This window comes from Nyctereutes procyonoides, unplaced genomic scaffold (assembly GCF_905146905.1).
Source record: "Nyctereutes procyonoides isolate TBG_1078 unplaced genomic scaffold, NYPRO_anot_genome, whole genome shotgun sequence".
In the NCBI taxonomy this organism is placed as follows: Eukaryota; Metazoa; Chordata; class Mammalia; order Carnivora; family Canidae; genus Nyctereutes; species Nyctereutes procyonoides.
The window spans coordinates 51,440,369-51,452,788 of record NW_026575046.1 but is presented as its reverse complement, the minus strand read 5'-3'; the positions used below and the strand labels follow the sequence as shown (position 1 = coordinate 51,452,788).

The 12,420-nt window shown below is 49.9% G+C and overlaps 1 protein-coding gene across 1 annotated transcript in view; it reads right to left on the bottom strand.

The window, feature by feature from the left end:
- The window catches only part of CDHR2 (cadherin related family member 2), a 36,122-nt gene that overhangs the window by 9,737 nt on the left and 13,965 nt on the right, over positions 1–12,420 (bottom strand). The window contains exons 4-17 of the mRNA XM_055325878.1: positions 11,972–12,111; positions 11,799–11,852; positions 10,079–10,168; positions 7,909–7,998; positions 7,191–7,316; positions 6,973–7,119; positions 6,810–6,885; positions 6,606–6,721; positions 6,252–6,485; positions 5,079–5,234; positions 4,831–4,992; positions 4,555–4,616; positions 4,050–4,293; positions 1,768–2,007 (exon numbers count right to left, since the gene is read on the bottom strand). Of these exons, the coding sequence (XP_055181853.1) occupies positions 1,768–2,007; positions 4,050–4,293; positions 4,555–4,616; positions 4,831–4,992; positions 5,079–5,234; positions 6,252–6,485; positions 6,606–6,721; positions 6,810–6,885; positions 6,973–7,119; positions 7,191–7,316; positions 7,909–7,998; positions 10,079–10,168; positions 11,799–11,852; positions 11,972–12,111 (1,937 nt within the window). The remainder of the gene's footprint in view (positions 1–1,767; positions 2,008–4,049; positions 4,294–4,554; positions 4,617–4,830; positions 4,993–5,078; positions 5,235–6,251; positions 6,486–6,605; positions 6,722–6,809; positions 6,886–6,972; positions 7,120–7,190; positions 7,317–7,908; positions 7,999–10,078; positions 10,169–11,798; positions 11,853–11,971; positions 12,112–12,420) is intronic.

Below are 12,420 nucleotides of genomic sequence, written 5' to 3'. Positions count from 1 at the left end.
GACATCTTCAAGAACAAAGCCATCTCCCCCTTAACTAGATGTATTTTCCGATGGTGATTTCCCAGCACAGCATTTCTGTCTCAATGCATGTGGCCAGCTGCTCCCTAAGTCACTGGGGTGGCTAAGAGCACAGCTCTGCCTTCTGCCTCACATGTGACTTGACTTCTCTGAGCCTCAATGTCTTCACCTGCAAGAGGGCTCATATAGTCACCCCTCTAGGGACCATTGTAGGAACTAGTTTGTTGGCATAAAAGGACCCACTAGCTCAGTAAATGCAATTTTGCTTTCTTCCTTCTTCCTGGCCTACTTCACCCCCGAGGACAGCTGAACAAGCTGACAAGTTCTAATTCTGCTTCTGTTTCTCCATTTTCCCTGAGGTCTCACTCTGATCCTTGTAAGAAAGCTGCACATCCCAACCCAGGGGGACACAGGGCTGCTGTGTGGGATGACGAAGGCTGTGCACTGCACAGGCCTAGGGGGCGCCGTCCACATCATGGACATTGTAGAGGTGTACTTTTGTTACAACACTTTTTTAGAGGGTGGTGCCCTGTGGGCTGGTGACCACCGAAGAAGCAGACACACTGGGTTCAAAACCCCATTCTGCAGCCCTAGACAAGCTGCTCACCCTCTGCGCCTCCGCCCTTTTCACCCCTTCTCTTTACCCTTGAATGGTAGTGAGGAATAGGAGCATTTCAGACAGAACTTCATGAATGATATTTAGAGCCAATACAGTGAGTCGTTCCTGCCCTTACTGGTGGGAGAAACGTTCCAAGACCCCCCACAGAGGTTTGAAATCACAGATGGTACTGAACCCTGTGTATACTATGTTTTTTTCCTATACATACCTACTCATGATAAAGTTTACTTTATAAATTAGGCACAGGGCAGCCCCGGTGGCTCAGCAGTTTAGCACCACCTTCAGCCCAGGGTGTGATCCTGGAGTCCCGGGATCGAGTCCCATGTTGGGCTCCCTGCAGGGAGCCTGCTTCTCCCTCTGCCTGTGTCTCTGCCTCTCTCTTTCTGTGTCTCTTGTGAAAAAATAAATAAAATCCTAAAAAAATTAAATTAGGCACAGAAAAAGATGAACAATAACAATAAAATAGAACAATTGTAACCATATACTGTGATCACAGTCGATGTGAATGCAGTCTTTCCCTCTCTCTGAAAATATGCAATTGTCCTGTACTCATCCTACTTCTTGTGATGATGTGAGATGATAAAATGTCTATGTGATGAGACAAAGTGAAGTAGGTGACATGGTCATTAGATGTAGCTAGGCTGCTCCCAACCTTCTGACGATCTGATGTGTCAGAAGGAAGATCATCTGCTCCAAAAATGCTATTGGCTGCAGGTTTCCCAAACTGAGGAAAGAAAAAAAAAAGGAAAAAAAAAAGGAAAAAAATGCAAGGGGACACTGCAGGCAGACTGGACACACTGAGTACCTTCCTCAGGTCAGGCACTAGGCAAAGCACTTTCCATTTGTTAGCTCACTTTCTGGTATTTTTGTCACCATTTTACAGATTAGGAATTTGAGGGCACAGGGAGGTTGAGTGACTACCCAAGGCCGCACAACTGAGCCAGAATCCTAACCCAAGCAGCCTGATTCTAGAACTCTCTTGCCCACCATACCGCCAAGGGTGGAAATGTGACTCAATGTGACAAGGATAGAAATGTGACTTGGGAGGGGTAGGGTGCTGGCTGTCTGCTGGGAGCTCCCCAGCATGGGGCCCCTCATGGCACCTGGCCCGCGGCTGAGCCAGGTCTTACCTCCACATTGATGGTGACATTGACTTCAGTGCTGAGGACAGGCATGCCACAGTCAGCCACAAGTACTGTCAGCACAATTCGGCCCCCCAGGGCAGGTTCGATGGCCTCTCGGTCCAGGGGCCCCAGGTTTCTTAGGATGCCTGTATCAGGGCCCACTGAGAAGTTGTGGCTGTAGGGACCAGGAAGCAGGCTGAAATGCAGACGGCTGTTGTTGGTGTTGGGCTGATCGTTGTCCTGAGCCTGCGTGGATAACCAGCATCGCGGCATCAGCTGTCAGGTGCTCCCTGGCTCCCCTGCGCCTCCCCTGAAGCCGGGCCTCCCCCTCCAGCACTGGACCTCAAGGGCAGTGACTGGGCCAAAAGCCAGTGGGACGCTGGACCAGTCTCTCAGCCTCAGTCCCCCTCAAGGAGGGTCAGATCGACAGCTTGCAAGAGCTTCTGAGGTCTTAAGCACTGAGGTCAGCCATCGACCCTACAAATACTGACTGCATATCAACCATGTGCCCACCCTGGTGTAGGCGCTGACACAGAGCCATGACCAAGACATGCCCTTAGGGAGCTGAGATTCTAGTGGAGAGGAGGCATGGGGCAGTGGATTACAGATATCCAAAATTCAGAAACAAACAAGTATAACATAAGCGTGAAGTCCAACAAGATTCTGATCTTCCCACAGTAACTGCTTCAGTGCTGATTTTTTTTTTTTAAACAGCACATTCTTCACCCAATTCGTGAATGTGTGTGTGCGTGCATGTGTGTGTGTTCCTGTCCTGCCAGGGTCCTGTATGTGTACGTGGCCTGCCTTTGGGGTCGATCCAGCATGAAGAACACAACCGCTTTGGTCATGCTACCAGGCCTTTGCGTATGCCTTCCCCTCACCCTGAAAGCCCTCTACACCTCTCTGCCTGACTCCAGGCCAGACTAGTGATACACCCGGGGCCTCCACATCCCCTGTGCTATCTTGAACACAGCACAAGTGACACCCTTGGGTGACTCTCTGGCATCCTTCCCCTGAAAGTCACACATGGACTTTCATTTCCACAGCAATGACGGTGGAGTCATCTGAGAGGACTGGGGCCCAGGAAAGGACCTAGTGCACAACAGGTGTTCAGGACATGTGGCTTTGAATCCAGAGCTGGGCTACCCTGGCTTGGAATCTAGCTTTTCCCCTTCCTCCTTGCCCATCCCTCACCTTCAGTTCTTTCATCTCAGTTCCATTGGAATCTTGTTTATTAAATGCCTCCTGTACAGGCAGCCAGAGATGGCTTTTCCAGAAGCCTGACCCCATCTGTTCACCTCTCAGCACTCTGAATTCAGGCCAGTTAATTCACCAAGCGCTTCTCAGGGCTCATGCCGGGCGCCATGGTTACAACAGCAGATCTAAAATGCTCCTGCCCCAAGGAACCCACAGACAAGGGAGGAAGTATCAAGGAGCAAGAAGAAAAGGCCGAGGCTTCAGGGTAGAGAGGTCCAAGCTCTGGCTTCGGGGCACTGCTTATTGGCTATGCAAGCCCAAAGAAGTCACTTAACTTTCCTGAGCCTCAGTTTTCTCCTTCTGTGAAACGGGGACGATTGGAGCAACTATTTCACAAGTAGGTCAAGATACTAGGGATGGGAATGTGCTCTGGAAACCTCATAGCCCCAGGAATATAAGAGTGCTCAGTAGCCACATGATTGTCATTCTGAGGACTTGGTTTCTTTCCCACTTCCTCTGAGGCTCCCTTTCAGATGACTCCGGGAGATGCTTGTCTTTGGTGCTTCTCTGGAACCAACCGTGGATTTTTATCTCATGGACTCTGTCAGCCTGGCCACTGATATTTCCTTTTTTGCACTGGTCATCAGGAAGCTCAGAACTGAATTTTTAGCCCCCCTCCTAGCAATTGTGTCGTTCTGGGTTCTAACTTTGCCTATTGGCAATACCATTCTTGTTTTCTCTTTCTCCTTATTTCTCCCATTTTTTACCTTTTTAGTCAGTCACTCAGATCCTGTTTGGAATGAGACAGGGGCTGGATTTCAAAAGAGCAATATGTTTTTGAGGGCTTGCTCTGTGCTAGGCTTGGTGCTGAGCACTTTATATGCATTACCTCATTATTCCCCAGTGATCCTGGGACTAAGTACCACAATTGTCCTCATTTTCCAAAGCGGAGACAGACGTCCTAAGAGACGGATTGGTTTCCTCAGGACCACAGAGGAGAACCCAGACTCCAATCCAGGGCCAGCACAACTACACAGCCAGACTTGGTCCCCTGCCCCTGTCCCACCCCCCAAGTTCAGGTTGGCTCGCACCTGGAGGGATATGAGGACATTGCCATCCTCCTCCTGGACAAAGATGTTGTAGGAGCCGCTGACCACAGGCCAGTTGTCATTGATGTCCAGCAGGATGATGTGCAGCGTGGTGGAGGCCGACAAGTTCCCGCCATCTGTGGCCTGCAGTGTGAGGTAGTACTCGGCCTGCTTCTCTCGATCCAGCAGCACGCTGTTCCTCACTGTCACCATTCCTGAGTCTGGATCCACCTTAAAGATCTCTGCCCTGTGCAGGGTGGCCAGAGTGAGCAAGCAACAATACAGGATGCCCACTTATATTAGAATTTCAGATAAACAATAAAAAATATTTTAGGATGTCCCATGCGATATTTGCCATCTGCTTATACCAAATAAAGGATTCGTTGTTTATCTGAAATTGGAATGTCACGAGTGTCCTACATTTGCCTGCTCTGGTTTCACTGCAAGGCAGAGAGGTGGGCCCAGGCCCCACTCATCCGCCTGCCCTCTGCCCACCCTGAGACCTTACCCGTTCCCTGGAAGCAGGCTGTAGGTGATGCGGCCACCCTCACCCGTGTCAGGGTCAAAGGCCTGTGAGGCAGAGAGAGAGACAATGGGACATGATTTGGAAATGTCCCTCACTGCCAGCCATGCAGTTAAGGAGACAGGGCTGTCCCCTGTCACACACGCCCACACATGCGTGCACACTGGCTCAGACCTGACAACATCAGATGATACAGAAACTTGGGCAGGGTCCTCTTCCGTGTCCCTCCTCACCCAGTCCCAGAGGGTTCCTGTCACTCACGTGGATGCTGTTGGTGACCACTGTGCCGTCTGCACTGTGCTCCCAAACTTTGATGTTGTACAAACTGTGGGGGAATGTGGGCCTATGGTCGTTAATGTCTCTGAGGTGGATGGTCACCAGGGCGACAGAGAAGTTCCCACTGACTGAGTCAGTCGCCATGACCTGAGGATGGAGGAAGAAGCAGCAGCATTGGGGTCAGAGTGCCCATGGACTGTGCTCCCTGGCGTCCCAGAGCACGCACCCCTCACCTGCACCAGCATCACTGTTTTTGTCTCGTAGTCCACCAGTGCAGGAGCTCTCACCAGCACCTGCACGTCCGATGAGCCTGCCGCCCGCTCAGGGGAGATGCTGAAGGCTTCAGCATCGGGGCCCCCCAAGGACAGCAGGAAGGTGCCATTGTTGCCCTGTGGAGATGGGTATATGGTATAGCAGTGACCCCAACCCCTCCAACATACCAACCTGCGTCTTGCCCCAATCCCTGATTGTAGGCTCCTGCATCAGAGGCCCGGCCCTCTGAAGTCCCTTGAGAGACGGGCTCTCATAACACTGTGACAAGAGGGCCCTGGGGAAACTAGGCTGCTCACTGTCCCTTGCAAATGTGGGCTCATCAGAAAAAGATATCCCCATGTGCCTAGGCTCTTGGGTTGGGTTGGAAAGACAGAGCCTGGACACACTCCCCTCACTCCCATAAGACATTACTGAGTCTCCCTTACCAACTCCCACTCAACACAGTCCACCACCATACCAACACCAAATACCAGCAACACCCAACATCACCCCATTACTCACACCACCCTCCATTCCACACCCCTTCTGCTTCACTCAATGCCAATCACCAACTCAATATACCCACCCACCTACCACCACCCAATACCATCCTCCACTCCACATTTGGTACCAACCCAATATCACCAAATACTACCAAACACCATCCACAGGTATTCATTATTCAATGCCACACAGCTCACCCACGTCTCAATATCCATTTCCACTTAAGAATACTCTCCAATTTTGCACTCACTCAAGCCACTTCTGTGCTCAATACTGCCACATTCCCCAATATCCAATACCCCAACATCCTGCAACTTCACCAAGTACCCATCACCACCATCTCCTCAACACCACTGAAAACTATATACTCCACTCAACATTACCTAGCATCCACTATTAACATTCACTCAGTGCTGCCTTTCTGTTCACCACCACCTAGCACTGCCCTGAGCACAAAACTACACACCAGTATAACATCACCCAACATTTGCAAATATCACCTAACAACTCTGATTTTCCAACACTGTTTATGATCAGCACCACCAATTACCCACCATAGTACCTTGTTCTATGGGTCACTCCTCACCATCTTCCCTAGCCATCTCCCACCATCACTCTTGCCCAGTCACCCCTTGTCTGGGTGCACCTACCTTGTCTGGGTCGTAGACCACCATGGTGAGGTTATCAATGGGGATGCGGGTGGAGGCATGCTCATCCACGTAGCCAGTGAAGTTGACTTGGGCCTCTTGGGGTGTGAAGGTACAGGCCAGAAGGCTGCAGTTGTAAAACTCGGGTTGGTGGTCATTGACATCCGTCACTGTCAGTGTGACCCATATGCTCACCTTGGCCTCCTGCCCATAGATGTTGGGTTTCGTCTCAGTGGCCTTAGGGCAGAGCAGAAACCAGAGGCCAGAGGTCAGAGAACCAAGGATCAGAGAGAACAGAGATTAAAGGTCAGAAGTTGAGGGTAGGGGTGCAAAAGGGGCAGTGGACCCCTCACTCACCATGACCTGGACCTTCACCTCCTCATCCTCTTCCAGCAGCTGCTCACGGTCCAAGGAACCATTGACCATGATCACCCCATCTGGCCTGATGGCAAACCAGCCGGGTCTTGTGGAGTCTGATGAGAGGCAGTAGGAGCTACTGCTTCCAGTGGCTGCAGCAGAGCCCCCACCCCTTCCTCCACCTGGGAACACCCCAATTCTCACTGGAAATGCTGTAGATCACTGGGTCATTGATGCCTTTGTCACTATCCACAGCCTCTACCTTCAGCACTGACGTTCCCTGTGCAGAGAACCACGTGGTTCAATGTGCCGGACCCTTTCCCTGCCTCTTGTGTCCACCCAGACCCGTCCAGGTCCTCTAGCACACCTGGGGTGTATCCTCGGCCACAGTGGCTGAGTAAAACTCCCTGATAAACTGAGGGTCCAGGTCTGGCTGGTCGACTACAGAGATGGACAGGAAGACAGGCGAGGAGCACTGGATGTTGAAGGTGTTGTTGTATATGCCGCCTGAGTCCTGTGGGAGATAGGTCTCCGTAAGGCTGAGCCTCATGGTCCTGGCCCCCCTCTGTCTGCACCCTTACTCACACAGGCCCTCAGCTCCAGCTGATAGAAGGCACTCTTGTTGTTGTAGCTGAGGCTGCCATTGAGGACGATGGAGCCATTGGGGAAGATCCTGAAGAGGTGCTGGCTCTCCCCATTGCTCGGGATGACCTGAGGCAGAGCAGTCAGGGCAGGCTCCCCTCTGAGAGACCAGGGCTCAAGTCCTAGCTCTGCTCTTAACCAGCCCTGCCACCCTTACCAGGTCACCTAACCTTTCTGAGCCTCAGTTTCCACCTCTGCGAAATGAGCTCAGATATCTCAGCAGTGGGTTGAGAGGAGGGTCCAATGAGGTAAGGTATATGCTAGGCACATCGTGGGCACTCAGTAGACGGGAGCTATAGCTAGCTAACATGCCTTCGGAATAACTGGGTCACATACTCTGTTCTGTGCGTGACCTTGGACAAGACACTGTACCTCTCGATTTCCTATTCTGTGTACCAGCCGCCCCATGAAGCCACATGAACTCAGCAAAAGCCCAGTCGGTGCCCCAAGGCAAGAAGGTGGGAAGAAGGGTTCTGTCCATGGCAGTCACCCTCCTTAGGTGGCTTTATCAAATGAGGTCCAGAGGAGGCCAGCAAAAGGTTTGGGAGCCAGGGCTCACCCCAACACTCAAGGTTCCTGCAGGCTGTGTGGGAGATGCTGCCCCCTGGTGGCTATGAGGAGCAGTGGGGCCCGTATTCCCGCAGGACTTGCCTGTGCTCACCTCCTCTATGGAGTACACCACGGCTCCTGCAGACCCCGTGTCTTTGTCCTTGGCCAGCACAGAGAACACCAGGGAGCCAACTGGCAGCGTCTGTAATGAGGAACTCCAATCCATCCCTTCCACGACTGAGCACTCATTTCCCCTCCCTGAGCTTATGTCCCCGATTATACTGCAGGGATAACACCTAGAGCCTGACACTCAATGCTCCCTTTTCCTTCCCACTTGGGCTGGGCCTCTGGAGACCACTGGGGGGAGGGAGGGCAGGGAGCAGATTACCCCCCTTTCCTCTCCCTACCACTTCGGCTGGCTTATGATTTGCAGAGCACCTCAGGAGAAAGAAGCACAATTATTCCAGAATCCAGGATGTGCCACTCCCCTGCTCAAACATCCTGTGGGCTCTCTGTAGCCTACAGCAGTACATCCCAGACAGCACCCTGCAGAGCTGGAAGGTTCTTTGGGGAGGCCTTTGCCCTGTCTGTGACCTGTGCACACCTTCATTATTTCCACAAAGTGGCCAAAGTGATCTTTGAAAATCATAAATCAGACCACATCACTCTTGTGCTAAAAGCCCTCCAATGGTTCCCCTATTTTGTCCAGAATACAATCTTCACTCCCTCTATGGCCCTCTGACGTCAGGCCACTGTCCACCTCTCTGACCTCACCTCCTCCTCACCTTCCACCCTCCATTCACAGCACCTTCCTGGCTATATGCCTAGAACACTCCAAATTCATTCCCAGCTCGGAGCCATTGAATCTGCTGTTCCCCTACCTGGAACATCCTTCTCCTGGAGCATCCCACGGTTGGTTCCTTCTTGCCATGTAGGTCTCTGTTCAAATGTCACCTACTCAGAAAGGCCTTTCCTGGTTGCTCAACCTAAACCAGCCCCCTTCCCAGTCACTTTCTTTCACTTTGCCCTGTTTTACACTCTTCATAGAGCTTAATAGCAGCTGAAATAATCCTGCTTATTGAATGTTTCATTGATTATTATCTATATTCTTCATTAGAATGTGACCAGATCTGTCTTATTTACCAGATAGTCTCAGCACCAAGGCCAGTGGCTGGTACACAGTATGAGCTCCATCAGAGTCTGTCAGATGGCTGACTGGACCTCATCAGTCTTATGTCTGGCCTAGTGTGTATTTAGTGTATTTGGGGCCCCACACCAAATACATTTTCAAAGCCGCATGGTAATGAAGATCAAGGAGTGATGTTGTGTTTGCTGCTCAGGGACCATTAGGGAACCTCCTCCCTAGGCAGTCCGTTCAAGTGGAGCTGCCCTCCCTTGCTAAAGGGGAAGGATCAGATGTAGACCTACCCAATCAAAGTATTCCGTATCCCTAGGTTGATAGGTATATGACCCAAAATGGGCCAATGAGAGTCAACTCTGGGGTTTGGGCCAGAACCACAGAGAAAGAGACAGTCTGCGTTCAAGTTGCAAAGCCTGGAGCTGCACGGGACACTTTTATCACCACAATAGAGAATGGCCCCTTACCTAAGGATAGGGGCAACAAGATAAGGAGAGCTGAGAGGTGGAGAGAAATCTCTCTCTCCCTCTCTCTCTCTCTCTCTCTCTCTAAGAAATCTCTTCTTGATGACACAGTTGTTTCTTGTTTTTGTTTTTTAAGATTTATGTATTTATTCATGAGAGACACAGAGAGAGAGAGGCAGAGACATAGGCAGAGGGAAAAGCAGGCTCCTCACAGGGAGCCTGATGCGAGACTTGATCCCAGGTCCCAGGATCATGCCGGAAGCCAAAGGCAGACACTCAACCACCAAGCCACCCAGGCGTCCCTTGATGGCATGGTTTTTTTGTTTTGTTTTGTTTTGTTTTTTTGATGACATGGTTTAAATGCATGTATCCAACTTGTCTGAAGTTAGTATACCTCTAAATTTTTCAGATACATGAGAAAATAAATTCCTTTTCTTAAAAAAAATTTGCTTTTATAACTGGAATCATTCTAATCCAGTTTGACTGATTGCAATATGTTGCTATAACTCTTGTTCATGTGGTTACATTCCCCCCAATTTGGTTCCTGCAGTGGGCCCTTCTAAGGGGTGCTTCTCCTTGATCCTAGACCCCCTGCTGACCATCTCTGGTCCTTTGCACACTGACAAGAACTTCTGGGATGCCTGTATCATACACACACACACCATTAGAGCAGATGTTACCTCACTGATGCTGGTGGAGAAACCACTATTCTGGAAAATGGGAGCATTGTCATTTCTGTCCTCCACGATCACCTGCATTTCCTTCCGTACCTGCAGGTAAGAAAGCCCAGGTGAGCCTGGAAAATGTGAGAGCTTGAGAAGACAAAAGGGAAGAGTGTCTGAGTGGGACAACTCCTGGTGTTCCAACTCCTGGTGGGACAACTTGCAGTTGGCTTTGCTTCTCGGGCAATTAGGCAATATTCAGGGTAATCTCATTTTTTATACAATTTCAAACACCAGAAAAGTTGCAAGTATAATACAAAAACTCCCAATACCCTTCATCCAGATTTAGTCATTGTTTGATCTCTCTCTCTTTCTCTCCACATGTTTACAGAACCATTTCAGAGCAAGTTGCAGACATAATTAGGTCATTTTTTTAAAATTGAAGATATGTCTGTCCTGCTATAGGAATGTTCATTTTAGCTTTGTCTGCCATAGTTTTTAGCATGCGGACAACCTGAGTGTCTGTCAGAGGAGACCAGCAAGAGCATCATGATATGCTCCTACATGGAAAATAGTACAAGAAACAGGGGACTCAGGAGGAAACATAGGCAGAGCTCCAAAGCTGATTGTTGAGTGGACAGGGAAGTTCAAGATAATATGGAAGATGGGATCCCATTTGGGTTTCAGGAAATGCACCAAAACTACAATCTTTCTTCCATGGATGCATAAATATGTAAACACACAGTGAGAGATGTGGAAGAAGGGTGACTGTGGACGCTTTGGCTGGGAGTGGGCTGGGAAGGGTCACCCAGGGGACTTGAGCTTGAGCTGCAACTTTTGAGATGTTTATGAAGAGAATGCATTCATGAATATCCAAGTCATTAAAATGATTTTTTTTAATGGATGGGGCTTGGAGAAGCTATTATAAAGACAAAATCCTCAACTTTCAGAGACATAGGGCACAGCAGTATAAGCTTGTTATTTCAAAAATGAGCACTGACGTTCAGCAGAGGGAGTTGAAAGCAATAGCTCAGGGTAGGGAAGTATTTAGCACTTGTTTTTTATTAACATTTGTATTAACATAAATTAATATAAGTAATGTTATATTTGTAATATTAATGATATATTTGCATAATTAAAGTAAATTAATATTATTGTGTGACCCAAAAAGGACAAGAATAATTTGGATGAAAATAGATATTAAAATTCAATTTTTGTGGCATGCCTGGGTGGCTCAGTGGTTGAGCATCTGCCTTTGGCTCAGGTGGTGATCCCAGGGTCCTGGGATCGAGTCTCGCATCGGGCTCCCTGCAGGGAGCCTGCTTCTCCCTCTGCCTGTGTCTCTGACTCTCTCTGTGCCTTTCATGAATAAATAAATAAAATCTGGGATCCCTGGGTGGCGCAGCGGTTTGGCGCCTGCCTTTGGCCCAGGGCGCGATCCTGGAGACCCAGGATCAAATCCCACGTCGGGCTCTCGGTGCATGAAGCCTGCTTCTCCCTCTGCCTATGTCTCTGCCTTGTCTCTGCCTCTCTCTCTCTCTCTGTATGACTATCATAAATAAATAATTTAAATGAATAAAAAAATAAATAAAATCTTAAAAATAAATAAATAAATTCAGTTTTTGTTAACTAGGGCTCTCTCTGCTTGCCTGAGATAGGGGACACACTCAGGAGTGGCTCTAGTCCCTTGCTCCCTGATCCCAGGACCAGTCTCCCCTTCTTCCCCCTTCCAACTCACCGGGTTGTTGTGGCTGTCGCTTACAGAGATGGTGACTGCGAACAAGTAGAGCGTCTGTGGTGGCAGGCAGAGAGAAGAGGCCCAAAGTGAGCCCCTGTTCAGAGTGGGAGCACAGGCAGGGCCCCCATCCCCCTGCCCCCCTCACAGGGTCTTCCCAAGCTGCCACCCTTTACCTCATAGTCTAGAGGGCTGGCCAGCTTCACTTCACCAGTGGCCGGGGTGACAGTGAAGAAATAGGCATATTGGCCACTAATCCCATAGGTCAGAGAGTCCTGGTCCTGGTCCTGAGCCACCAGCCAGAAGGCCTCGGAACCTGGAGGTGGGACACGGAATGCCTATGGTCCACGGCCCCGTGTTTTGGCACCAGTCTGGCTCCACTGGGGTAGGGAGCCTGTCTTCTCTGTGTGAAGAAGTCTGGGACCCCCTCAATCCCCAGGGCTCTGGCCTTGGTGGCCATTAACATGGTTCTGAGGTTGTAGGATTGAGCCTGGGTTGGGCTCTGTGCTGGGCATGGAGTCTGCTTAAGATTCTCTCTCTCCCTCTCCCTCGACCCCTCCACCTGCTCACACACTTTCGCTCTCTCTAAATAAACAAACAAATAAATAAGTCTTTTTTTTAAGTT